The 25,933-nt window shown below is 34.8% G+C and overlaps 3 protein-coding genes across 3 annotated transcripts; all 3 read right to left on the reverse strand.

The window, feature by feature from the left end:
* Positions 1 to 685: 685 nt before the first annotated feature.
* On the reverse strand, positions 686 to 7,037 carry LOC143472921 (chymotrypsinogen A-like). Its single transcript, XM_076970032.1, has 8 exons — positions 6,763 to 7,037; positions 4,055 to 4,105; positions 3,176 to 3,338; positions 2,512 to 2,659; positions 2,192 to 2,303; positions 1,809 to 1,984; positions 1,510 to 1,626; positions 686 to 1,111 (listed from the first exon to the last, which is right to left on the reverse strand). Exons 1-8 carry the CDS (start codon positions 7,007 to 7,009, stop codon positions 1,052 to 1,054), a joined length of 1,074 nt encoding a protein of 357 aa, XP_076826147.1. The 5' UTR covers positions 7,010 to 7,037; the 3' UTR covers positions 686 to 1,051.
* Positions 7,038 to 9,235: 2,198 nt separating this feature from the next.
* LOC143468794 (chymotrypsin-like protease CTRL-1) lies at positions 9,236 to 17,551 on the reverse strand. Its single transcript, XM_076966196.1, has 11 exons — positions 17,305 to 17,551; positions 16,781 to 16,907; positions 16,501 to 16,574; positions 16,224 to 16,301; positions 14,480 to 14,530; positions 13,451 to 13,613; positions 12,789 to 12,936; positions 12,246 to 12,357; positions 11,870 to 12,045; positions 11,574 to 11,690; positions 9,236 to 10,360 (listed from the first exon to the last, which is right to left on the reverse strand). Exons 1-11 carry the CDS (start codon positions 17,531 to 17,533, stop codon positions 10,301 to 10,303), a joined length of 1,335 nt encoding a protein of 444 aa, XP_076822311.1. The 5' UTR covers positions 17,534 to 17,551; the 3' UTR covers positions 9,236 to 10,300.
* A 3,700-nt stretch (positions 17,552 to 21,251) lies between these two features.
* On the reverse strand, positions 21,252 to 25,621 carry LOC143468804 (bone morphogenetic protein 10-like). The gene is made up of 5 exons (XM_076966208.1): positions 24,920 to 25,621; positions 24,549 to 24,723; positions 24,257 to 24,349; positions 22,783 to 22,939; positions 21,252 to 22,616 (listed from the first exon to the last, which is right to left on the reverse strand). The coding sequence occupies exons 1-5, from the start codon at positions 25,605 to 25,607 to the stop codon at positions 22,101 to 22,103; spliced, it is 1,629 nt and encodes a 542-aa protein (XP_076822323.1). The 5' UTR covers positions 25,608 to 25,621; the 3' UTR covers positions 21,252 to 22,100.
* Positions 25,622 to 25,933: the final 312 nt, after the last annotated feature.

A 25,933-nucleotide genomic window follows, 5' to 3' on the forward strand; every position in this document is an offset into this window, starting at 1 on the left:
TAGAAAAAGTATAAATGGTTCTGGTCCAGTGCGCATGTGACGTTAATTTGTGATGGTTTGTTGTTGTTGTGGCGTTTGCTGAGTGTAGGTCCAGGCTAAAGTTGACATTTTGTGTTGGTTCAAAATTAAGGCTTTTTGGCTGCTTTTTTGAAAAAATGTAAGGAAAAAAGTTGTTTAAAAGTTGAAGCATTTGGTGTGAGAATTCCAGATACGAGAATTTTCTCAAAATACTGCATTAAGTCCATTTATCCTACATCTCGGTGGATACAAAAACTCAGCTAGGTGACCGGGCTTGTTTAGTAGCAAATGCAAATTGAAAAATGTTACTTTGCATTGTTTAAGAAAAGCCTTCGGATGGGCCTACAGCCCCTTAAACATTCTCGAGTATAACATGAAAATTTACACTTTTTAGTCAACCTACCAAACTCTAAAAGCTCTAAGCTGTGGTTACATATTGAAAAAAAAGGTGTATCAGACTATTTTCAGTTACGACACCCTCTGTTATCTAACAGTAAAAAACTTGATATGGATAAGTAGGCCTAAAGCAAAGATTTTTGCGATGAGGTGCTTTTACGTACAATATAGCAAAGAATTTATTTTGCCTGCACTGTCTTGTGACGACTAGTTTTTTAGTCTAAACGTAAAAAGTTTTGTGTTCTGATAAAATTTTATCGGACTCCATTGATCGTGGTACATTCTTTATTCTTAACGCACATTTATAAATAAAGGAAGTATAGTAAATGTGTATTTATACTTCAAAGATATTTTCATAATTGTCTAAAATCACGATTAGCTGACTATTTATTATATGTCTCTTTGATTTTTTATTTTTAATCATAGAGAGGATTCGCCACTGCTTGAAAAAGAAAAAACAAAACATTTAAAAACTCAATTTAATTATAAGAAACTTCGTTATAAAAACGCTTTATTGACCTGGACATTGTCAATGTAACCAATAGAACTTATTACTTGCTGACAATTGCTGAAAACACAATTAAGTCGTTATATTTTAAAAAGAATATAATCAACGTAACTGAGTGAATGCGGAAGCTTACAAATTAAAGGTTCCGATGTTATCTGTAATAAATTTGTTGATGTCGGGATCTGAAACCTAAAATAAAACAAACACCAGAGTATCACACGTACATTACAAAACATGTAGCTTTATTTGTACTATAATGCATGTAAATAAGCACTGCGCAGGTATAACGAATTTCTGCCACATTTTCAAAAGGCAGAGTTTACAACACAATCCACCCTTATCCAGTAAACGTGCAACGTTTGTTTTAACCATTTTGACGTATAAGTATTTCTAAATAATTTAACATTTACTTTGATATAACCAATGAATTAAAAATTGTTCATTAAATAATCTCATCTGTCATTTGCCTGAATTAAAAATTCTACTTTAATTACAAAACAATTTTGCGAAAAGTTATAAGTTTATTATCATTTATGGTCAAAGAAAAAACGGTTCCATTTTAGCACTTTTCTTTTGTGTTTACTTACCTTACTGTAAATTCCGGGGAGAAGCGGCAAACCGCAAGTCTTACTTCCATATGATACAATTCCATGAACAACGTAAACTCCGTTTTCTAGGCAAAGTAAAGGACCTCCACTATCCCCCTATAAGTAGTAAAATGTTTAGTACCGGCATGTTAAAGTTAACTATTTTCGTGATAACCTAGCATAAGCCTATAGTCATGTTTAACATTTTTATAACCAAACTCCAACTTTTACAACCATGACTTTAACTGAATTATAGCAAATTAGTTTTGAAATAGCGAAAACTTATATCAACGACTCACGTTACAAGAGTCTTTGCCAGTTTCGCCACCCGCACAAATCTTGGGATCACCAATATTAAATGTTCTGAAGTTGTACTCGGCCGAATTCATACCCGTTAAATCCCGACAGGCATCATCCGGAAATATTGGTAGGTTCACTTGCATTAATTGGTTCTGGCGCAAACCCATAGGGGAAGCTGAAATGCAAAAGTCATGCAAGCTAGTTGCTAGTCGTGTCTCGTGCTATATGTAGGCTATGGCTAACTACTTATAAATATTAAGATGTTATAAGGTTCTAGTCGTTTTATTGTTTATTACCCCGGAAAACCCCTCATGTGGGAGCAAAACTTATTGACAAAAAATACGGATTTGCTTTTAAAGCATTTGCTTTTAAATACACTCACTTGTAAAACCCCAGCCCAAGGTTGTGCATATTGTTGCAGGTGAAAGAAGTGTCTCTGGCAAAGCCAAACATGACGGCCGTATATTTTGATTAAAAGTAATTGGTCTTGACACCTAAACCGGTTTCATAAAGTTACGTGTAAAACGAGATTTTTTTTTGCATATTGTATTTTACTATTTTACATATAAAATACATAACTAAGTATATTATATGTAAATATATTTAAAGCGCGTTTTTATGTGTGCAGAAAGAAAATCTCAGGAAACTTTATTGCTATATATCATTGGTGCTTCCCTAACTTATGTGCAGCACCTACTACACCTTTATAAGAGCGACGTCATTGTCGAAGGTTAATTGATTGTACTCTACAAAAATAATAAGTTCCTCCACATCTCTTCGTATTTCTCTCCCAGAAGGTTCAGTGATGGTATGCTCACCAAGTACAACTCCATATAAAGCAGGATCAATTCTGCAGCAGTAATTGGAAGCAGTTGTTTAAATAGCTTGGAAACTTTTTCAAATATTTTTGTGTAATGTTGAACAAATGATCTCAAAATATAAGTAGTCTATGTATATGAACCAGTTTGTAAGAAAAATGTTCCATGCTTGTTTCATGTTGGTTTATCATGAGCTGCATGAATAAACTGTCGTTTTAAAGTTGAATGCGGTACGTCATATAGCGTTTACATTTAGTGGCATTACCAATGACCGTTTGATCACTTTACGCACATAACAACATGATAATTGTCACTTGCTTGTAACTAATTCATATAAATGACCAGTAACACTCATAACTTAATTTCCTGACAGTTTAATTTTGATTAAGTATATATTAGTAATAACATACTACAATGCACAGCCCACTCAGCAACATTCTAGAAACTTTTTTGCACGATTTCCAAGAAAGCTTTCGTTAGTACTTTTAGTCATAGCTAGCTATAGTGTCACAATTTTTCTTTATTGTTTTCAACTGTTAATGACTTACGTAGTAAAGCAATGTGCCGCGGTTAAAATCCATTCGTCGTTCAGCAACGTTCCCCCGCATAGACCATTTTTTAATAAAGTTTGATTGCTTGTGTCACCATTGATATCTTTTTCATATATGTAAACAACCCATGGCCATTGGCGATCAACAGCAACAAATCCTCCTGTTTTTAAAATAAGGTTTGTTTCACTGTTGTTTATTATTTATGAAAAAACTTTGGTAAATGATATACATTTTGAACTATTTGGAGATTTTCAAGAGCTTCAGAAAAGGTTTGCTGTTTTTCAAAATCATAGCTTACTTAACAATCAGCGTGACGTCGATTACTGGTTCTTGATTATACTTACAGAGATACTCATTCAATATGTGAAGCTGGTTACCTGGTTACGTACTAAGCTATACTTATTCTTAATTTAAGTGGGTTCCAAAGAAATAAATTTTCGTAAATTCCCAAAAAATTTTATATATGAATAATTTTGTACAGACTGAAGTAATTTGTATAAATTAAATTCTTAGAACAATGCAAATTTAAATAAAGGCATAACCTATAAATTCAAACAAATTTGTATAAAATCATAGAACTTTTACATAAATTAAACGAAATTCAAAAAATACAAATAAATTCATTTAAACTAGAATTAAATTAAACACCGAAGGCTAAAGGGCCCTGATAACGCCAGCTCAAAACATGCCAGAACACATTTCGAAAATTGTCAAAGGGTGAATTTAATTTGTGGGACAATTTTACGGTTTCCTGGGGAATTTCGTGGGCCTAGTGCCCTAGAACATCAAGCATCAACATGTGATTTAAACCACAATAAATATCAGTATTAAAGGAAAACTTAAAACCGGCTAAAATAATTGCCCATAGATAGTTACCGAGAATTCTTGAAGATAAGGTGATATCTAGAATAACATTAAATGAAGGACCTGCAAAACAAATTTTTTTAAATTTCAACAGTTTGTATGTGGTGACTTCATGATTCTGAAAGTTAAAAGCACTTATAGTAAGAAGAATAAGCGAGACTTATAACAATCAGAAGAAAAAACTGATTTACCAAGTTCTATATTTGAAAGTATTCTTACGTTTTTTACTATTGTGTTTCCAGCTGTTACAGCTTTTCTAGTTAATACAAATCGATGAAAATAAGTAGACAATTGGCCAGTTTTCTACGGACCATTCTATATATCAAAATGTAGCCACTAAATACCAAAATATATCTAACGTTGCATTGTAGGCTAAATCTTGTACTTAAGTTATAGTATTGGCTTGTTTTAAACGGTGTGTCATTGAACGCTTCACTACGCACCGAAACTGCCAATCCTGCTGCGAAGAATTGAAACCGTTGTGAATTCGTTTTGATCAAAATATCCTACTGAACGCGTCTCTGTTAGTGAGGCTGTGAATTTCGTTTATTTTAGTGTCCAGCTATTGTCACCGTAGCGTAGCAAGTGAAACCTTGGTTTGTTTAGTTCTCATTTGGATTTAATAATATGGATCATCATCAGGATATGTTCATTATTCAGAGTTAGTTATTTTAATTGACATAGGCTACAAGTTATAGATTAAACTTTAAGTAAAAGTAAAAATGTTTATTCCAGTGCGTTATTTTAGTATATATTTCCTTTTGTTAACAGATATTTTTCTTTCTTGCTATGTTTGTTTGCGGTGTGTATTGCATTTAGGCCATATGTAGCTATGTCTTTATTGAAATTAAAATTATGATAATTCATTAACCAGGTCCGAAAAACGTTCCTTACTGGATACTAACGCTTTTTTGTATCGTTTCATAAATATTTAGTTCTATTATGCATTACAACTTCGTTGCTTAATAATTCATTTTTGTCACGTTGAAATATTTTATTTTTATCGTAAATATATACTTGAATGCATACCGTAGTTTCTGCGTAATTACAGTGATACGATCTGCCAAATTACTCGGTAGAGTAGGCCTTGAGTGTTGTTTTGCAACCTAACCATGATAGGCTTAGCCTTAAATGCATTTAGCCTACAATGTAACGTCACATACATTAGCTACATTTTGGTATATAACTATATACAGTAAAAGGGTCCGTTTTTACGGCTACGCTGCGTTCAGTATGTGCTAAAGACTGAGTCATTACTGTCTTTCCATCGCCACGGAAAGACATGATGCAGCCAAAAGGCTATTGACCTTTTAAAATTTAAATCGTCTTGCTCCTTCAGTTGATAAACACTTCGTTGATGAACAAGCAGGCTTCTGCCCAGGTAAATTTACAACTGGACAGCTGCTGAATCTCACCCAATACATCGAGAATGGATTAAACCAGACAAATATCACTACAACTGTCTTTGTTGATTTGACAGTAGCATACTGAAGTGTAAATCATTGTCGGCTGCTGGATAAGATCTATACCAAAAGGTAGAAAACTTATCGCTTACCCAGTTTCTGAATGTCCTATAGCCCACTCAGGAACCGCCGGTGTTTGGGAAGTTTGAAGGAAATAGACACAGTATTCGTCCAAAACGATATGGCTTATCAACACCTAGTGTCCTTGCACCGCTCCTCCAAAACATTCATACCAATGACCAGCCAAGAGATGAACGCACTAAACGATTTATATTCGCAAATGATCTCTGCATCGTTCATCAGAAAAGAGGCGAGCCCGAAGATACCAAAGTTTCTGTTTTCTATATCAAAAACCGCCAATCAAGCCGCACGCTGAAGTTATGTTGGAGCGAACCGACTTTTCAACATTGTCAATATTAAAAAGATCAGACGCAAAGCCTTAACTCGCAATAACATCTTGCAGAAGATGACTTACTCGCAGTTGGAAGCTACACCACCAAAATATTGATTTCGCAGTTAGAAACAGAGATGTCTTGCCGTGTTACAAATGTTTTAATTGTCGAAATCGACCCAACCGATGTTGAGTAATAGCAAAAAGTTTAACAAATTTCAATCCATTTTTCATGCTGGATCCGCAAGCGTGCTTTTTTCCTTCATTTGCTCCCCTAAGTCAGGGCTTCTCAAACGCTTTAGTTCTGCGAGCCCATTTTAGAAAAGAAATTTCTATGCGACCCTTGATAGGGAGACTACACGTTAAAGATATTAATACAATAAACGTCTAATTACAAATCTCAAGTGGTGTTTTTGTCTCTGGCAAAATCATACAAATGCACACAATCCACCAAAGTACAGTAGCTGTAGCCTACAGTAATAAAAGAATCGAACCGCATATTGGAAACAGTAAAGCGAATAAAAAATTAACAAAAAACAATTCAATTTATTGAAATAGAATTTGTTTCACGACCCCAAAACTACATTTTGCGACCCCAAACGGGGTTGCGATGCACAATTTGAGACGCCCTGCCCTAAGTGGCCAGAGAGAAAAGCTCTGGGGTCTGGGTTACTTCGCTCGTGGCGCGGCCACCTAAGTTCGATTGAAGGGCGTTATAATCTTTCGGTTTATTAGTTGCATATTCTGTAAAAATTTGTCTTCTCTAGACCCCGCCGTTAAAATGCCTTTTCGGTTTGTGATTTACACTAAGAGTGACAGACAGAGTAAATCCCACACACATAAAGGTAGAAGATGGTTATACTTACTCGCTGATCGTTGTTCTTGCAGTTCGTCGGGTGGGATGCCACACTGTGTAAAACTTGGCTTTGTTGTAAGGGTCACATCCGGTGTAAATGTTGAAATTTCAGTTACATCCAAGGTAACCGGGCTTGTCGTTGGTGTTGACGGTGTCGTGACAGGCGGAGTTAGTTCATAATAAAACAGGAAGCCAAAAATAAACAAAGTGCCCCCAACCACTGACCATCCAGTATACACCCAAGCCGTACCAATCATATTGAAAGTTAGTTACCTACCGACAACCTGCGACTATGCATATAAGAAAGACGTTTTATTCTAAGCTTCCTCATTTTGAATTCTAAGTTTTACCCTGCCTCACAGCTTACTAAACAACACGAAACAATTTTTCTGCGTTATATAAAGTGCCGTTTAGAAAGTTTTTCTAAAAACGTTAGGAAGTGAGTCATGGATTGATCTTATTTATGCTTAATTTCGGTACAGAGTATGTTGTTTGTCATAATCAGGCAAGCAGAAAATGTATGCGATTAACGGCAAGGTCAAATGAAGTTAGCAATGACGATGTACACATCGTATGACATACGTTAAGTTGCGCTGCTTGAAAAAAATTAACTATCACTACTGCTCATTGGAAATATAATGGCGGGAATTTACTGTCACAGACATTCATTGACACGACTTAATTGGGTCGAAATTGCTTCAGGCTCTGATAGTTTTTCTCGCTACTTTGATAATGATATTTATGGTAAGTTCCTGATATCTCTGTTTATCTGTTATACGCAGGTGAGAGATATGAAACGATTTACAACATAATCGGCACTCATCTTCCAAATTCTTTACATGACGCTATATTAAGCTTAAAATCGAATTGAATACAGGAAACGTATGACGTAAGCTGTTTTGGAAAATCGATTGGTTTTAGCTATAGCATTGGTGCCACTTAAAATGACAAATCAGTGACATAGTTTTTAGATTTGTCTTAAGTTACGATCTTTTGTTAGCTTTAAATCTGGAAAAGGATTCAAGCTTATGATGACATTATTATCCAGAAGCCTTTTTTTAAGTGCTGCAAGGTTTCAATGAAAATGCGATTTTTTGTAACAAACAAACCTGATTAAAGTGTAACACAACCAAAGAATTTAAGTGTAAACAAACTTATAACGGAAGTTAACCTATAAAGTAGATAAACTCAAAAGTAAATTATTATAACAGCAAACACAGTAAACTCATCTAAAAACTTTATAGTAATTAACACTTCGGTTACCGAGTTAAGGGCACTTCGCTTCACAATAGTAACAAGTTGGAGATATATCAAGCACACATGCAATTAAGAGCAGAGGAAAACTAAAATCACAACATTCTCCCTTCCCAAAATCAATCAAAACAGGGGTGTAACAAAACAGTGTTAACGAAAAGAACATTACAGAAATTACTGACACTTACAAAGAAAGTTGCTTACTACTCATCATAGCCGTATCTCAACGAAGGCATACCTTTGTTATGCCGCGCTGAACGTCTAGGTGTGTCATTAAAATTAGTGCTTTCAACATATATGCAGTGTTGTTTTGATCATGTTGAACTCTATCACCCGTAACATGATCGTTTACTAGTTCGAAACTGGATCGTTCTTGTTTGTTTCCACAAACCGTCTGAGGTATACTTTTTCTGTTGCAGTCATCCACAAAGGTAGATTTGCTCCTGTGCATGAACGACGTTGAAAGTTAAAAAACGTTCATGAGGCGACACATTTATCGCTGTACACATCAACGATCGAATCGAGTGCAATGTTTCAAACATCGAGTTTCTGTTGCACGTGATACTGAACGTCTTGGATGTCTTTTTTGCTTGGAGATCCGCACGAGGTGCTATCTGACATGGTTATGAGGCAGTAAAGAGATTGGTGAATGCAGGGATTAGCAAACTGAAAGGATGTAGACTGTTTTTTGTAACTGGGCTAAAAACAAATTGTTTTAATGGCTATTTACATACAGTGATGAAATGTTCTACCGACAGTTCGGAGGTAATGAAGGCTTATAATAAAGACGTCTCCAAAAATATTTTCTCTTGCATTAGATTATATATTCAACTGTCACCTAGACTTTATCATTTAACTTGCTCGATAATTAAATTCTGCCTTTCCGGTTTGCAACTGCTAACAACGTTCAAGTTCCTGCTTCATGATCAAAGTTAGTCCAAAAATTAGTTGAAGCTATATAAATCAGTAGATTTTATAAATCACTTTTTACCTAACCTACCCGACTCTATAAACTCCAAGTTATAGTTACATATTGAAAATGACTCTGTTATCTAACAGCAAAAAACTTGATATGGATAAGTAGGCCTAAAGTAAAGATTTTGCGATGAGGTGCTTTTACATACAATATAGCAAAGAATTTATTTTGCCTACATCACCTTGCGATGAGAAAAGTTCTATAGTCTATACGTAAAAAGTTTTGTGTTCTGATAAACTTTTATCGGACTCCATTGATTTGGGTACATTTTTTATTCTTCACTCACATTTATAAATAAAAGAAGTATAGTAAATATATATCTATACTTCAAAAATATTTTCATGATTTTCTAAAATCATGATTATCTGACTATTTATTATATGTTTCTTTGGTTTCTTATTTTTAATCATGATCAGGATTGGCCGCTGCTTCAAAAAGAAAAAAACAAATCTTTTAAAAGCTCAACTTAATTATAAGAAACTTCGTTATAAAAAGGCTTTATAGACCTGGACATTGTCAATGTAATCAATAGAACTTATTACTTGCTGACAATTGTTACAATTAATCATTAACACAATTAAATCGTTATATATTAAAAAGAATATAATCAACATAACTCAGTGACAGAGTCTCGTAACCAAGTAACCAAAGTCGGGTCATATCCCGTTTAAGACTCAAATCAAGTCGAGTGTTTTGGCGTAAGTGATTCGAGTCAATTGGTAAATGAGGCTCGAGTTAAACCAAATCAATTGATATTCGAAATCAAGTTAAACAGAAAGCAAAAATACCAATTTTGTCAACCAGAAACGTTTAGGTTTATTACAAAATTTGCTCCATCTGGTTGAACCGTACACGTTCGCAGAGTAATTAAATTTCATTTCAAGTTATACTTTAATGTGTTTGGACCAATAAATAAAGTTTTGTTTTACCTTAATGCTGAAACGTACTAGAAACGAACCGACTCGAGTCAAGTCGAGTCAAGTCGAGTCAAGTCGAGTCAAGTCGAGTCAAGTCGAGTCAAGTCGAGTCGAGTCGAGTCGAGTCGAGTCGAGTCGAGTCGAGTCGAGTCGAGTCGAGTCGAGTCGAGTCGAGTCGAGTCGAGTCGAGTCGAGTCGAGTCGAGTCGAGTCGAGTCGAGTCGAGTCGAGTCGAGTCGAGTCGAGTCGAGTCGAGTCGAGTCATTTCAAATATTGAATCGAGGCAAGTCAAGTCATTTATGTACTTTTTTACAAAGGAAAAATGGAAAGTCTTGGAAAATCTTTCACTAAAATCCGACTCGCGCCATTACGACTCTGCTGAGTGAATTTGGAATCTACAATTTATAAATTAAAGTTTCCGATGTTATCTGTAATAAATTCGTTGATATCGGGATCTGAAACCTAAAAAAAAAAAAAACCAAGTATCACATATACTTTAGAAAACATGTTGTTCTATTTGTACTATAATATAAATATATAAATAGGCACTACAAATACAATACACAATACACAAAACATAATTAGGCACTGGGAAGGTAGCCTATATATATATTTCTACCCCATTTATAAAAGGCATAGTTTATGACACAATCCGCTTATTTCTCATAAACGTTCAACGCTTGTTTTAACCAATTTAACGTATCAATATTTCTAATTAATTTAACATTTAATTCGATATAGCCCAGTGGTTCCCATCCTCTTTAGGCTTGCAACGCCCTACAGAAGAGGTAAGTAGTTTACGGCACTCAATGGTAGTATATAACAGACGTGGGCAAACTGCGGCTCGCGAACCGCATGCGGCTCTCCGGCATGTTTTTTGTGGCTCTTCTAGTCGAATCGTAAAATTCCAAAAAAATTGTAAAGGCTACCAAGAGTACCGTTTATGAAAGTTTCTGTGTAGTTTTTCTTTATTTAGGCCAGGATTTCGTTTATGACGTAACACTAGACATCGATTCCGACATTGTTTTCAGGTATAGATTCTATACTCTATGGCAAAGGTTGTCAAAATGCATCTCACCAACATGTTTTTATGGGTCTTTTAGTTAAAAAGTAATATCCCAAAATGACTACTAATAATATAATAACCAAATTGACAATCATTACTGATTTTGGGCTCGCTGGTGTTTATATTTTTCCGCAAGTGACTCTTTCATTGAACAAATTTGCCCACCCCTGGTATATAACAACGCATTGCGTCGTTATAACGTTCTCACATTAGGGAAATCCCCAATATTTGATTGGCCTTTCACAGGTTTTTCATTTTCTTTCAAAAATTCGACACCAACGTAAGCAAGTATCCGTTCATTTTATGAAATCTAAGCCTAAGTTCTGCAGTCAGTGCTGATATAAATAAAAAGTAAGGAAACTCGTGGCATCCCTGAGTATAGGAAATCGCCCATCAGGCCGCTGCGGCACCCTTGTTGAGAACCACAGTTATAGGTTATAGCTAATGAATTAAGAGTTGTTCATTAAATAATCTCATCTGTCGTTTGCCTGCTTGTTGAAAATTTTATTTTTAAGCAAAAAAAATTTGCGAAAAGTTATAAGTTTAAAACCATTTATGGTCAAAGAAAAAATGTTTCCATATTACCAATTTTCTTTTGTGCTTACTTACCTTGCTGTAAATTCCGGGGAGAAGCGGCAAACCGCAAGTTGTACTTCCATATGATACAATTCCATGAACAACGTAAACTCCGTTTTCTTGGCAAAGTAAAGGACCTCCACTATCACCCTATAAGTAGTAAAATGTTTAATACCGGCATGTTATAGTTAACTATTTTCGTGATAACCTAGCATAAGCCTATAGTCATGTTTAACATTTTTATAACCAAACTCCAACTTTTATAACAACTTTAACTAAATTATAGCAAATTAGTTTTGAAATAGCAAAAACTTATATCAACGACTCACGTTACAAGAGTCTTTGCCAGTTTCGCCACCCGCACAAATCTTGGGATCACCAATATTAAATGTTCTGAAGTTGTACTCGGCCGAATTCATACCCGTTAAATCCCGACAGGCATCATCCGGGAATATTGGTAGGTTCACTTGCATTAGTTGGTCCTGGCGCAAACCCATAGGGGAAGCTGAAATGCGAAAGATATGCAGGCTAATTAATTTACAAGTCGTATCTTTGGCTATCCAGGCTACGGCTAACCATGCACTTATTGAGACTAAGATCTTAAAAACTTTTTGTTGTTTTATTTTTTATTTCTCGGAAATTCCCTCTCTTGTGGGAGCAAACCTTATTGACAAAAAATACGGATTTGCTTTTAAATACACTCACTTGTAAAACCCCAGCCCAAGGCAGTGCATATTGTTCCAGGTGAAGGAGATGACTCTGGCAAAGCCAAACAAGACGGCCTTATATTTTGATTAAAAGTAATTGGTCTTGACACCTAAACCGGTTTCATAAAGTAATATGTAAAACGAGATTTTTTTTTTGCATATTTTATTTTATTATTTTGCATATAAAATACATAACTAAGTAGGCTATAATATTAATAAATATATTTAAAGTGTGTTTTTGTGTATGCAGAAAGAAAATTTCAGGAAACTTCAGAGAATGACTATTTTTTAGAAAGTGAATATTTAACCGAAAGTATGTTACACAGCCAGTCGTTAAGGATAAGCAGTTTGGTTAGGGGAATTGGTAGATTTAGGATAGGTTTACGGTACTATAGTATCTTATAACATTTATGTTGGGTTAACAAAAATCTGTAAAAAAAGCTCCGGACGTACGATTGTTCCCGGTGCAATAGTGGCAGCCAAAACTTTACTGCTATATATCATTGGTGCTTCCCTAACTTATGTGCAGCACCTACTACACCTTTATAAGAGCGACGTCATTGTCGAAGGTTAATTGATTGTACTCTGCAAAAATAATAAGTTCCTCCACATCTCTTCGTATTTCTCTCCCAGAAGTTTCAGTGATGGTATGCTCACCAAGTACAACTCCATATAAAGCAGGATCAATTCTGCAGCAGTAATTGGAAGCAGTTGTTTAAATAGCTTGGAAACTTTTTCAAATATTTTTGTGTAATGTTGAACAAATGATCTCAAAATATAAGTAGTCTATGTATATGAACCAGTTTGTAAGAAAATGTTCCATGCTTGTTTCATGTTGGTTTAGCATGAGCTGCATGGATAAACTGTCGTTTTAAAGTTGAATGCGGTCATATAGCGTTTACATTTAGAGGCATTACCAATGGCCGTTTGATCACTTTACGCACATAACAACATGACAATTGTCACCTGCCGGTAACTAATTCATATAAATGACCAGTAACACTCATAACTTAATTTCCTGACAGTTTTATCTTGACAAGTATAGTAGTAATAATATACTACAAGGCAAAGCCCATTCTGCAGCATTCTACCTCTACAAACTCTTTTCGCACGATTTCCAGAAAGGTTTTGTATATACCTTTAACAATTGCAATAAATGGCATCACAATTTTTCTTTATTGTTTTCAAGTGTTAATGACTTACGTAGTAAAGCAATGTGCCGCGGTTAAAATCCATTCATCGTTCAGCAACGTTCCCCCGCATAGACCATTTTCTAATAAAGCTTGATTGCTTGTGTCACCATTGATATCTTTTTCATATATGTAAACAATCCATGGCCACTGGCCATCAACAGCAACAAATCCTCCTGTCATTCAAAAATGGTTTGTTTACTATGTTGTTTACCATTTGCGAAATAACTTTGGTAAAGGATATACATTTTGAACTACTTGGAGGTTTTCAAGAATCTTCAGAGAAGTTTTTTTAAATTATAGCTTACTTAACAATCAGCGTTACGTTGGTTATCGGTTCTTGGTTATACTTATATACTGTATATATATATTGGGTTACCTGCTATAAATCGCTATAGTTACTTGTTGTAAAAATTATGATTCAAAATAAATTTTTGTAATTTCCAAAGAATTTTTATATGTATGAATAATTTTGTACAGACTGAAGTAAAATATTATAATTTAAAATCTTAAAAACAATACAAATTTAAATAAATGCATAACCTATAAATTCAAACAAATTTGTATAAAATCAAATAACTTCTATAAAATATAAACGATATTCAAAAATACAGATAAATTTATTTAAACAAGAATAAATTATAAATATCTTAAATAAATTTAAAGGAATTTTAGGAAACATAGCTTAAATAAATTAAACAAACACAAATAAAATGAAAAAAACTAAAATACTATACAACATATATAATTGTTTTAAAAAATTGGTTAAATAATTTTAATTTAAAGTGTTTTTGTCATATTTTATATCGTTTGGTACACATTTTGAAAATGATTGATTTGTGCGACAATTTTATGGTTTCTTGGGCAATTTTGTTGCATGCGTGGAGAATGCAAATCCACAAGATTGAATTTCTTACAAAATATAAAGATCAATCTGTTTAGAAAATCAGTCATCAGCATATAGTATAATAAACCACAATGAATATCTATATATTAAAGTAAAACTTAAAAACGGCTAAAATAATTGCCTATAGATAGTTACCGAGAATTCTTGAAGATAAGATGAAAGCTAGAATAACATTAAATGGAGGACCTGCAAAACAAATTTTTTTAAATTTCAATAGTTTTTATGCGGTGACTTCATGATCCTGAAATTTAAAGGTATCCATAGAAACAAATAAGTGAAATCATTCAATAATAAATTTGATGGTGGCTGAACCGTGGTAACCCCATATAATCAATAATAAAAAAGCGAGATACAACATAACACTCTGAGGTTAACTTAATTTTTAATTTCTCAACACGAGCTTTCGCAAGCATAAACTTGCGTCATCAGGTGTACTAAGAGATGGCAAAAACATTACAGTAAAAAACAGTTGATTGTTAAAAAAGAACCTATATTAGCAAATTCTATATTTGCAAAATAACCATAATGTTTTTATAAATTCTATAACGGCTTTCCGAGTGTATATACAAAGTGATGAAAATGAATAAACATTTGGCTGTTTTTGACGGCTAAACTACGTCCAGTATGCGTCACAAGCTGAGTCATTGTTCTTCTTAAACCAGAGAAAAACATGATGCAGTCAGAAAGCTATCTACCTATTTCCTTCCTGAGTCACACCTATAAATTGTTTGATCGACTCCTTCTAAATCGTCTTGCTCCTTAAGTAGATAAAGACTTCTTTCATAAACAATATACAACTGGACAGCTGCTTAAACTCACCCTATACATCAAGGGCGGTTCAACCAGAAAAAGATCACAAGCAGGAACTGTCCTTGTATACCTGACAGCAGCGTAAGACACTGTAAATCATCGTCGACTGCTGACTAAGATCTACCGTATATGACAAAGAACCCATTGCTTATCCAGTTTTTGAATGTTTTTCTCTCTTTTTGTAAAACTTGAAAGAAAGGAAAACCGTATTCGCCTACAACCAAATGGACTACCACAAGGGAGCGTCCTTGCACCGCTCCTCCATAACATTCATACCAACAAACACTCAAGAGATTAACGCATTAAACGATTTATATTCGCAAATGACTTCTGCATCGCTCATCAGATCAGCAACTTCACGGTTATTGAGAAGAACTTGTCTGACGCCTTTGTGCAGCTGAAAAGCTACTATGATGCCATGCATCTGAAGGCTAATCCCGAAAAGACCGAGACCTGTGCTTTTCATCTCAAAAACCGCCAATCAAGCCGCACGCTCAAAATATGTTGGGGCGAACAGACTCTTCACCATTGTGACAATCCAACCTATCTTGAAAAGACAATGAACCGCAGCCTAACGTTTAACACCTTAAAAAGACCAGAGGCAAAGTCTCAACTCGCAATAGCATCCTGCAGGAGATGACTTCTTCGCAGTCGGGAGCTACGTCACAACCACTGCACTTGTTTTCTCCTACTAGCTACAGAGTGTACCTGTGCGGTGTGAAGAAGATTGGCACCTGCTAAAATATTGGATCCTTTGCTCAATGTTAGTTGCCGTTTTGTCACAGGCTACCTCAGGTCAACCAACACCAGCAACCTCCACCTCCTTGCTGGTATTGTTCCTCCAGATGTTTGAAAAGGAGCTGCAAGCAGAAAGGAACGCCTGACATAAACTTTCGACTCTCGCCACACGCTATATCAACATCTGCGCGACTAAAGCCAAGAAAAAATGTCCTGCATTTCGATCACCCACTGGACCAATGCGAGCCACAGTATGTCTTCAAATGGGAAAACTCAGTCTAGAAGACACGATTATATATATACTGAGTAATACTCGAGTCTTAAGACGTACTATTTGCGGAAGATTTCCGTAAATCTTCGGCAGCAACGCCGCAGGTTTGAAAATCTTGGTGGTCCGCTAGCCTTAAAACTGGAGAAACAAAAGACAACAAAGTTTAAAATAAAAACAATTAACGCGACAAAATTCTTTACTCAGAGTTATTTATCATCTCCGTATAGTAGGTTACACGACTATAAATTGTGGTGGTTAATTTAAACTATGTAATATATATTCTTGCTGTCTATACGAAACGGAAACTCAAAAATTTGATGTAACTTGCATAACTCACTGTAGTAAGTGTTCTGAGCGCATCGAACTGGTTCCGAAACATTCCAGCAACACTTCCATCTGTAGCATTGCTCTCTGTGCGAGTACATTTATAGTTGCTTAAAAGAACCACCATGATACATATAACCTATATTATACTAAATATACAGTATAAGAAATATAAAAAGCTTAAGCCTAGATATTTTAATAACGTATAATCATTCATGGTCAGATGAGGTGTCGTTTGTTTTATGCACTAGCCCATACATAGGCAAATGCAAAGATTATTTAATCTATTCCACCTTGTTGCTTTTAGTCCACCACAAGGTTTTCTTTTCCCAATATCACAACCTTCGACCAGTTTAGAAAAGCCATGCCTTAAATATTCACGAATTCGGATTCCATGCCTGTTGCCGAATACTGGAGGGACTGTAATTTTTTTCAAATATTGAACTGCATATTAATACTATAATAAACATAGATAGATCATTTATGACGAACCTATATTGTGTAATTAGCAGAATTAATATGCATTACCAGTTTCGGTTAAACGTTATGTGATATCGTAATAATTTTTTATTGTAAAAAAAAGTTTCGTTCTTAATGTTTGCAATATCAAGTTTTAAATGAGGTGTTTAAAAAATAAATAACTTATAAACTAAACGGTTATTATTTTGAGAAAAATTCCACGGACATATACCGGAAATAAAGTGTGGAGAAAAGCGACTTCCATTGATAATGAGTGCAGAGGTTATAGATGTAATTTTAGGACCATTTTCATTTGAATAATTGAAACTTTTCATACTGTCGAGTTGATTGCACTTACATTGCTCCGGTCGTTTATAAGCGCTTACAGGAGTTGGTCGAAATAGCAATGGTGAAAGAGCTCCAGATTCTCGATTTTGCTGACGTATCTCTTCTAGATGTCGCCGTTGTTCCAACAGTCGCTGTTGTTGAAAAGATTGGGCATTTTGTATAGTGGGTTGCGCAGTAATGCTTTTACTTTGAAGTTGACTTCCGAGAAAAATAAAGAAAAATAAAAGCAACTTTACCATCCTATACTTACTACCTACAAAACTAATTATTAATAAGAGTCAAAGCATTGTATAATTTTTTTGCCCTTGAATTGACAAGATGTGATGAACGAAATGTTATGCTACATAATGAATAAATGCTAGTTGCAATTAATCTACAATTCTTACATTTATTTCATTTACGTTTATAACAGCTTTCTTAGATAACGAAATGCAGTAGTATAGCTTCAATCTGGCTCACATTACAAAATCGGTTGAATATCCTTGCACTTGGCCCTATAAATTTTTGCTTTGCACCTTTGTATATTGCTTATGTGCTTCTGGAATTATTAACATGGTTTGATAAGTCATCTTTTTCAAGTAGGCTTACATATGAAAAACTGAATGTGCTATAATATCATGCTGATCTAAGTGATACATGCAACACTTTTTGAAGCCCAACATTGCATAAAACACTGTTGTTGTTGTTATTGTTCTTCCTAACAGTGTAACCTGCAGCACTGCTGGTTTTACCACATCACTTTTGTATGACAATACGCTACAGAACACGTCGAGTAAACCTGCCCGGTGTATTTTCCACGTAAATAGTGGATACGGCGCTTTGTTTAGATGAATTATACACAGTTGTAAAAAATATTTTATTGCTCATAGCTCACCTCCATAGACTACAAAAGTAAAAGGCAGAAGTCGAAAATGTTAATACTAAATGCAGAACAAACGTGTTAAAGTTTCAAAAGAAATATATTTCCAGGATTATTATAATATGTGCGGAAGTTTGGGGTTTGGCTAACAAGGGGAACAAAGTAAATTTTTGTCATCTCTAAGTTACAGACTTTTCTAATCTATTGTACAGTAAAGGATATTTTAATTTCTACTTCCGTAATCATTGTTTTCTGTATAGGCCTAACCAATTTTTTGGCATTAAGCCTGATCTCTTCTTTCTTGATGTTAAAACATAAGAAAGACCAACACCGCAGCCTAGAAGCCGTACTTAATACCAGTTTCACCGCTGTGGGAATATGCCCTCTGGGCGTGTGTTTTATGATAAAGTATTGTCGGTAATGTTAATAACGTTGTGCTGGTAAATAAAGTGCTAATTTTAAGACAATGAAAAAACTTTCTTCTTTGTTTGTGGTTTTCCGAATGTTAAGGTTGAATTTACTGTTTCAGTACAAGTCCCTATCGATTTACTAATACGTTTAGTGATAGCAGCATTATTAAGTTTCGTTCCAGTGATCCCTTAAAGGAGGGTGCTATAGAACATGCAACAAAAGCTTTATGAAAACTCTTTTAATTTAAGTACATTTTCGCTCGATACAACCGCTAAATAAGTCCAACATTATACAAAAACAGTAATTGAACTACAAGTATCGTACCATCAGTTACCAGTACACGCCATTGAAGTACCGATTTCTTTCATTCAAAGCTTCGTTGTCACGTTGCTTATAGGAAGGGGGATGGGCTATCATGTTGTAGGGTTATTTTCCTTATTTTTGAACAAATTTTTTTAAATGTGTTTTTTGTCTTCTAAATGGCAGTAAGTTTGACAGAAATCTTTTGAGGTTATTGGGTTAAACAGCAAACGTAGCCTACTTGTTGTGGTAATGACGAAATCTAGGAACTGTTGATAATAATTATCCAGAAAATCTAAATCGAGCAGTTGGATTAGAACCTATCTTTATCTATTAACCTACTAGAACAATTTGCGATATTTTGGCCACAGCAACTTGTAACCAATGATAAGCATTAAGCAGGTTGTTAAAATTTCTTGTTTTATGGTGTGTAACGTCCAATAAAAATTGAGTAAGTGGAGTCTAGACTCAATGCAATCAACCAAAAAAACTTGTTTAATAATTTGCACACCTAAAAATTTGAATTATTGAGTAAATATGATCGGGACCAATTAACCATTTATAAGCATATGTTTAGCTCTTTTGTTAACAACGTTTTACAATTTATCTCAGTTACAAATCTATAGATTTAAAGACTTATCTCGGCACCGGGGTAGATTGTATAGTAGCGAAATGAAACTTTTAATTAAACATTAGTACTATAGGTTGCAAATAGAAAAAAAATTACTTTTTTCTTTAATGAGTTAGTAATGCGCAATACTATTCCCAAAAAACTGACTTTGTCAAACTTGGCTAAACTATTTGCTCAAAAACGGGATTTTTTGAAAAAAACTTGGGGCATACCCCGGTCTCTTCTATGCGCTACAACCTTTTTTGGCTTAAGGCACCCTGCAAACAACCAAAAGATTTGGCGGCACCCACAGTCAAACCAAAAAGTTTCTGCAATAAATAAAAATACTTTTTGCAACCGTTTTCCGGGTCTAGTGATTAGTGCCCAATAACTTGCGGCACCCTTGCGAAACGTAAATGGCACCCCGGTTGAGAACACTGGGCTAAGGCTTAAGCCACAACAAAAGTAAATGAAAGGCCAAATCAATGTTTTAGTCTGTTGGCGTGCCTTTTACTTACAGTGCAACTTTCCGTTATTTTATAGTTTTGTAAGCCAACATTGCATATATTTACATCACCTCTAACTTTCAGATTGACAGAAAAAAAAAACTGTAAAGCCAGTATAGTTCTTAATTTTTAGCCGATTTTTAGTAATTCTCAACCGATAAAACGCCGATTTGTTATATTCGAAAATAATGATCAATTGATCAAATTAGTTTAATTGTAAGTTTGTAATAGTTTGTGATTAAAAATTATTGTAATGAACAATTGCACGACGATTTAAATGCTGGTGTAATCTCTAAATTAACTTCTATGAAAAGAAGGATTTTATCGCCGTTACTATAGTATATAAGTTATAGTAGCTGAGTGATTCTGTGTGAGTCAAAAAGAAAATGCCAGGTTAGATGCGTTAAGCTAACATTAAACTGCATCAAACTATAATTACTCTCATTTACCTTAAGTTTAATTTTTGCCTATTTTTTCCTCACGAAACTGATTGTGGTGTTGCGCCTACACCTTGATCTGTACGTTTGGTAAAACAGTTACTTACTGTAGTACTGTACTGTAGTAAAGCTAATCAACGTACGAATTAAAAAATATCTCTTGTTGACTAATTATTTTGCTAACGTAATGCTGTCGCCTAATGTTTATCAATCACTTGAAGCTCCGTTTCAGGTAAGTACAATGACTATATCAACATGCCTGGAATCGTCCAGAAACCATATCATATTCATTTTTGTATATGCGTAAATCTGGTGTGTTTCTTGTATTTTGTTTTATTTCAATACAATCGCCATAACACCTCGGGCAAGCCGATTCTTGATTTTAAGGAAGGGCGGATGGGTGGAGCTGCAAATATAAAATTAATGAAGATAAACAGCTAGAAACCTAAAATTAGCTAAAGACCTAAAGCTAAGGCATGTTATAAACTGACTTACAACATATACAGGTCCTATATGACTAAGCAATTACATATTGCCTTGTTATACTGGTATATAGCTTACGTGATAAATTGAACCGCCCTCATGTTCTATAACTTGTATAACTTATAACTTAAAAAATGGATCAGTACACATTCTCTCGCGGCCATTAGAAATGACAAAATATTATGCAACTACGCCTCAAAATACCGAATTGAGACTTCAGAAAACCTTTTTACTGTATAGCGGTATAGAAATCAACATCGTGTTCAAATGATGCACATATAGGTTTAGAAACTTTAAACGCCAAAAATAACGCAAAATTCGGAGTAACCGATGCATTACTCAAAAATGTGTTCATTTGTTTAAGATATAAAAGTAATATGAATGAGAAAAGCATAATTTTCTATACAGATATTAAAAGCGGCGTTCACTTAACCAACAAAAAAGAGTTATAGTACTTCATTGCATCAAAGCCCTAAAGATAGCAATAATGTGATCATTTTGCTTACAAATAACATAAAATGAAGGTTTTCTGTGTACTTGTGATGTCATAAGTACATAATTGTTATATATTATTGTCAACCGGTTATATCAATTAAGCTCGGTCTGTAAAAGTATACGATTGACAGACACGTTTATTTTCCAATGTCTACAAATATGAAATACCAGATAATGTCAAACTACATTGAAAGACAAAATATCAAACGATTGTACTTCGGCGAAACCGCAAGACGTGCTGAAGTCGTTAATAAATAAAAAACGTATATTGCACATAATAAAGTTGCAATTAACAACAGAAACTACTGAAAAAAAACAATGAATTAAAAAATATTTGTTTTCTGGCTTTATAAGAAGCCTTACTCTGATCGTTGTATATGTGTGTACAATACATGTGGGCTCCAGTAAGTAATGTATTTTCTATCGGTAAATGAATTAATAAAAAAAAATGATTATTTTCCAAACAGTACGTAGAGCTATGGTTTGTTTTACTGTTGTAAAAACTGCATTTTCATTTTTACAGGGTTAGCTCGGGTTCCACTGCAAATGAACTGGCATTATCACTAGACTCACTTGGAAAAGTAGTTTTGGGTCGTATCCCGCTTAGCTAATACCTCAGTTTGTAAGAAACACGTTAACAAAATCTAAACGGTCATTCTTTCTGCTCACCATTTTAGCGTGCGAGATTTGTTGAAATGCATGATGCTACCTGCAGCCGCACTTGAGAACTTTCATGCCTTCATACCTGTGTTTATAAGCCAAAGCATGCTTCTCAAAGTAAAGGAGAGGGATTGGACCTAATTTTGTTGGAACGCAGCAAGGCCTTTTGTAATGGGTTGGCGATTGCCTGTGCATAAACGTTTGAATAGCTGCATGAGGAGAGACGCCGATATTATTGTATGGAAAACTACAAGTCCCAACGCAGTGCCCGGCTGAGTAACCTGCCGGACCGGCTATCCATGAGTCGTAGCCAATGTCTGCAAAATTAACGTACATCGGCTCTAAATGACATGGTTGATTTACCGATCTTCTCCGCCGGCTTAAAATGTTCTGCATTTGGTGCCTGTTTGAGCCGCTAGTTGTCTTAGGCTTCTTTCTTGCGTGATTGAGAAGCTCCTCCAGTTCTTCTTGGCGCTCTAATCGATGATGCTTGCTTACGTCATCGGAAAATAAAATTAACAGAGGCTCGTTGATCGTTTTGGAGTTTTGTTCAAATTCAATCTGCATTATTAATTTCATTTTTTATTGTAGTCTTATTTGTCTTCAATTAGTTTCCAATTTAAAGAAATCACAAAAAAGTTTTTAGTTCCAAAAAACGTAAACATATAGTAGAATTAATGCAAACAGTAAAAAGATTTGTTGTAACATGATATGGCAGGTTTCTCACCACGTTTTCATCTGAACCAGTTGATATATTTTCAATGTAAATTTCTAATTCATGTATGGGTGTTTTTTTATCTTTCACCCATCGCCGAATTGCTTGTGTGATAAAGAAAGTCTCCCACCCGCTGGTGCGGCCAATTATGCGACGAGAGTCTAAAACGCTAAAAAAAGTTTTACAGATGGATAAATTTTTCATCACAGCATTTAGTTTTAGTACAACTAGCATAAAGTTTTACTCATGCTTTACTAACGGCGCTCTTGGATTTACCGATATAATTAAATCACCATATAGCCTTATTTTATGGAACCTGAAGATATGAAAACAAAATTGACGCAGTTTCAAATTGGCGTAAAATTATTTTACGAAAACAAAATCATTTTACAATGTTTTCAAGCTTTTCGGTAACCGGCGGATATCAAGCTGATTTTCGTATATGCTTTGAAACAGAATGTTTATAGGACGTGTACTTAACACAGGAAGCAGCCAATAGTCATGTAACAAATATGACGTGGGTAACAGACATGACGCTTGAACCCACTTGCGTAACACTTGCAAGAGAAGTCGTATCTTGTGTGATATGTGACGTTGTTAGACACTTGCCACGCGTGATAAATAAGGCAACACTTAACATAACGGGTTCGTTTTTTGTCACAAAAGCAGATCTTTCTTATCCAGACCACCAGCAAGAAATTGGAAAATATTGGTTAAGAATGCTCACAAGGAAAGCACCGCGCAATTCTACAGGTAATATCATCCAAGTTCTTCCATCAAGAATCTCTAAGGTCTAGACGAAAATTATCCAAAGAATTTGCATGATAATTCAGGATGATTGCTTCGTTCCTCACATACCACAGTTAAGCGTCAACTTATAAAGATTAACAGTTATAAAGGGATTAGCAGAGGTTTACGCCCACAAGGACTTTGTTTGTTAATGGAAGCTTAAACTAAAGCTTGCGGTATTCGCTCAGTCGCGTCTCCAGTGGAGCAACTTGCTTAAAAGTTCATCTTCGTTCTTAAAAGTTCAAAGGAAAACTCGGCTCAAGTAAAGGTACATTATGGTATTTTACCACTCGAATAGCCTATATGTGATCTTTAAATTTCATTAACTACTCCAACATAGCTTCTATAAGTGAACAGAAAAAACTACATTATTAAGATTTCTAGATGTTCTAACAGCACGTCTATGACTGCTCCAGTTAACACGATGTAAACACAACCTACGCGATAAACCGAAACTGACAACTTGCAGGCTTGTTATGAGTATGTACAAGTCGCGTGCAATCGCGTTAAGACAAATTAGCTCCAAGAACCATTTAGACATTTACTTGCGTCACTCTTCAATCCTTCACAACACCAAACATGTTTCCCACCATAAAATGACCTTTCGTTCGAAAAGCTGGTCATAAGAGATTCAACCATACCAACCAGCAATATGAAATCGCAGCACAATTTTTACAGCGCAGACATATTTTCTTACTTTCTGCGAAGATTTGCAGTAGTTCCGTTGCTTAACAATGTTCGCTTAAGTTCAGCGATCTCCACCTTTCTGTCCAGTCCAATGTACTTCCTTCTGTTACAAAACGGAAATGATCATATATCCGCCGTTAAAATCAAGTTTTTATGATTTTTACCCAAAAGTAGTACGGAAACAAGAGTTTCTCTATCTAAATTGTTGGTCTACATATGCGTGCGTATTTCCTAAATACAATAAAAAATTCCTTCAAAGTGATAGTAGCTCACTTTATAGTCACAGTGACCTTATACGTTACCTGTCTCTTTCCACAATTTTGTACAACCGTAATTCAGCCATTGTAACACGTTCATGGTCAGGAATAGAAGTAACGTCAAATATTAGATGATGAATTCTGGGACAGATATCTGCGCTCAATCGTTCAGTGCATACAAGGTAGTTGTCATGGTAAGCTTTTTTGTCCTTCTCCGTCGCTTTTACGAAAATAGAAGCATTTAGTTTTGCGCAAATTTATGGCCATAGGCAGCACTGAAAAGTCATTAATGGGAAATTCTAAGCCTGTGTATGTTAAAAGTTATTTATAATAAATAATTTAAATTTACTTTGATTTGATAAAGATAGAAGTATTATAAATCTAACTTGTGATTAAAATTATCATCCACCTAATACCTTGGTTGAAAAAGCTTCTGACAATGTTGGATGTTGGTTCCATCATTGGGTCATTTTCAAATTTCTCAAATAAATCCAACATGTACTGAGGTGTATCTCTGGACGGTTTTCTCGAAAGCAAATCGTTGTCATATTCGTGCAAGTCAATGTCCATGGCGGGAACCAAAAAATTCTGCAAAGGCGTTTCTTCATCTCCACTTAAATTTAAATGTTCTGACACTTTAGAAAGTTGCTCTTGAAGATGATCCAGGTCCTCATGAGCGTTATCAAAATTGGAGAAAGCTTCGGAATTAGGCTGGAAGAACTCGTTCGAAAATTCTGTCGGTGGTGGAACACCTTCATTCTGTGACAGAGTGAGTGATTTTTGCACCTCATGTGAAAAATCACTAATTATTCCGCCATTATCGGGTTTTGGTGCACTTTTAAGTTGCAAAACATGTTGTGGAATTTGAATTTGATCGAAATCACCTCCAAAAGCTTTTTGCGCATTGTCAATATAACTCAGATTATTTTGTTTCAGAAAAGTTTTTAGAACTTCGTCCAAATAGGTGTCCGTGTTGTTATTTGTAGATATACTGCTGGTATGTAAATTTGCCCTGTTTGTAATTGGGACTCCATTGGAAAATGGCAACAAAGCAATATAGGCGTTATATAAAAAAACAACATTTACAAGTGACAAAGAGCACATCTTTATAATTTTTGTTCTCAGTAATCTAATATGTATAATAACATATTTTTGTTAGACATATATTAAATGTAATTATATCTGTTATATTTTATATCTTATATCTGTATATTTCGTTTACATTATGATGAATATTTTTTTTAAATGTAGTAGAACACCTTTAGTAATTCTTCGGAAATTGATGAAGTAAGTTCAAATAAACATTGCCGTTAACAATTAAATGATACAGTATCATGAAACACTAAGCAAGAAGCTCGAGGTCTGATATTTCTTAAGGTATTCCTAGATATTCTGTATTCTTCTCTAACCATTTTAGTACCCCTACCATG

This window comes from Clavelina lepadiformis, chromosome 1, assembly GCF_947623445.1.
Source record: "Clavelina lepadiformis chromosome 1, kaClaLepa1.1, whole genome shotgun sequence".
NCBI classification, from domain to species: domain Eukaryota; kingdom Metazoa; phylum Chordata; class Ascidiacea; order Aplousobranchia; family Clavelinidae; genus Clavelina; species Clavelina lepadiformis.

Bases quoted from the DNA above. Each gene is read 5' to 3' on its own strand.
- LOC143472921 (XM_076970032.1), bottom strand. From the start codon at position 7,009: ATGATTGGTACGGCTTGGGTGTATACTGGATGGTCAGTGGTTGGGGGC. The intron at 3,339-4,054 runs GTAACTATCTAT...TTTTAAAAACAG, and splicing joins CTTATCTTCAAGAATTCTCG to GAGGATTTGTTGCTGTTGAT. The intron at 1,627-1,808 runs GTGAGTCGTTGA...TACTACTTATAG, and splicing joins CTGGCAAAGACTCTTGTAAC to GGGGATAGTGGAGGTCCTTT.
- LOC143468794 (XM_076966196.1), bottom strand. From the start codon at position 17,533: ATGGTAAAGTTGCTTTTATTTTTCTTTATTTTTCTCGGAAGTCAACTT. The intron at 13,614-14,479 runs GTAACTATCTAT...TTTGAATGACAG, and splicing joins CTTATCTTCAAGAATTCTCG to GAGGATTTGTTGCTGTTGAT. The intron at 11,691-11,869 runs GTGAGTCGTTGA...TACTACTTATAG, and splicing joins CTGGCAAAGACTCTTGTAAC to GGTGATAGTGGAGGTCCTTT.
- LOC143468804 (XM_076966208.1), bottom strand. From the start codon at position 25,607: ATGTGCTCTTTGTCACTTGTAAATGTTGTTTTTTTATATAACGCCTAT. The intron at 24,724-24,919 runs GTATTAGGTGGA...TTTTCGTAAAAG, and splicing joins CAGAAGCTTTTTCAACCAAG to CGACGGAGAAGGACAAAAAA. The intron at 24,350-24,548 runs GTAACGTATAAG...GTTTTGTAACAG, and splicing joins AAAATTGTGGAAAGAGACAG to AAGGAAGTACATTGGACTGG.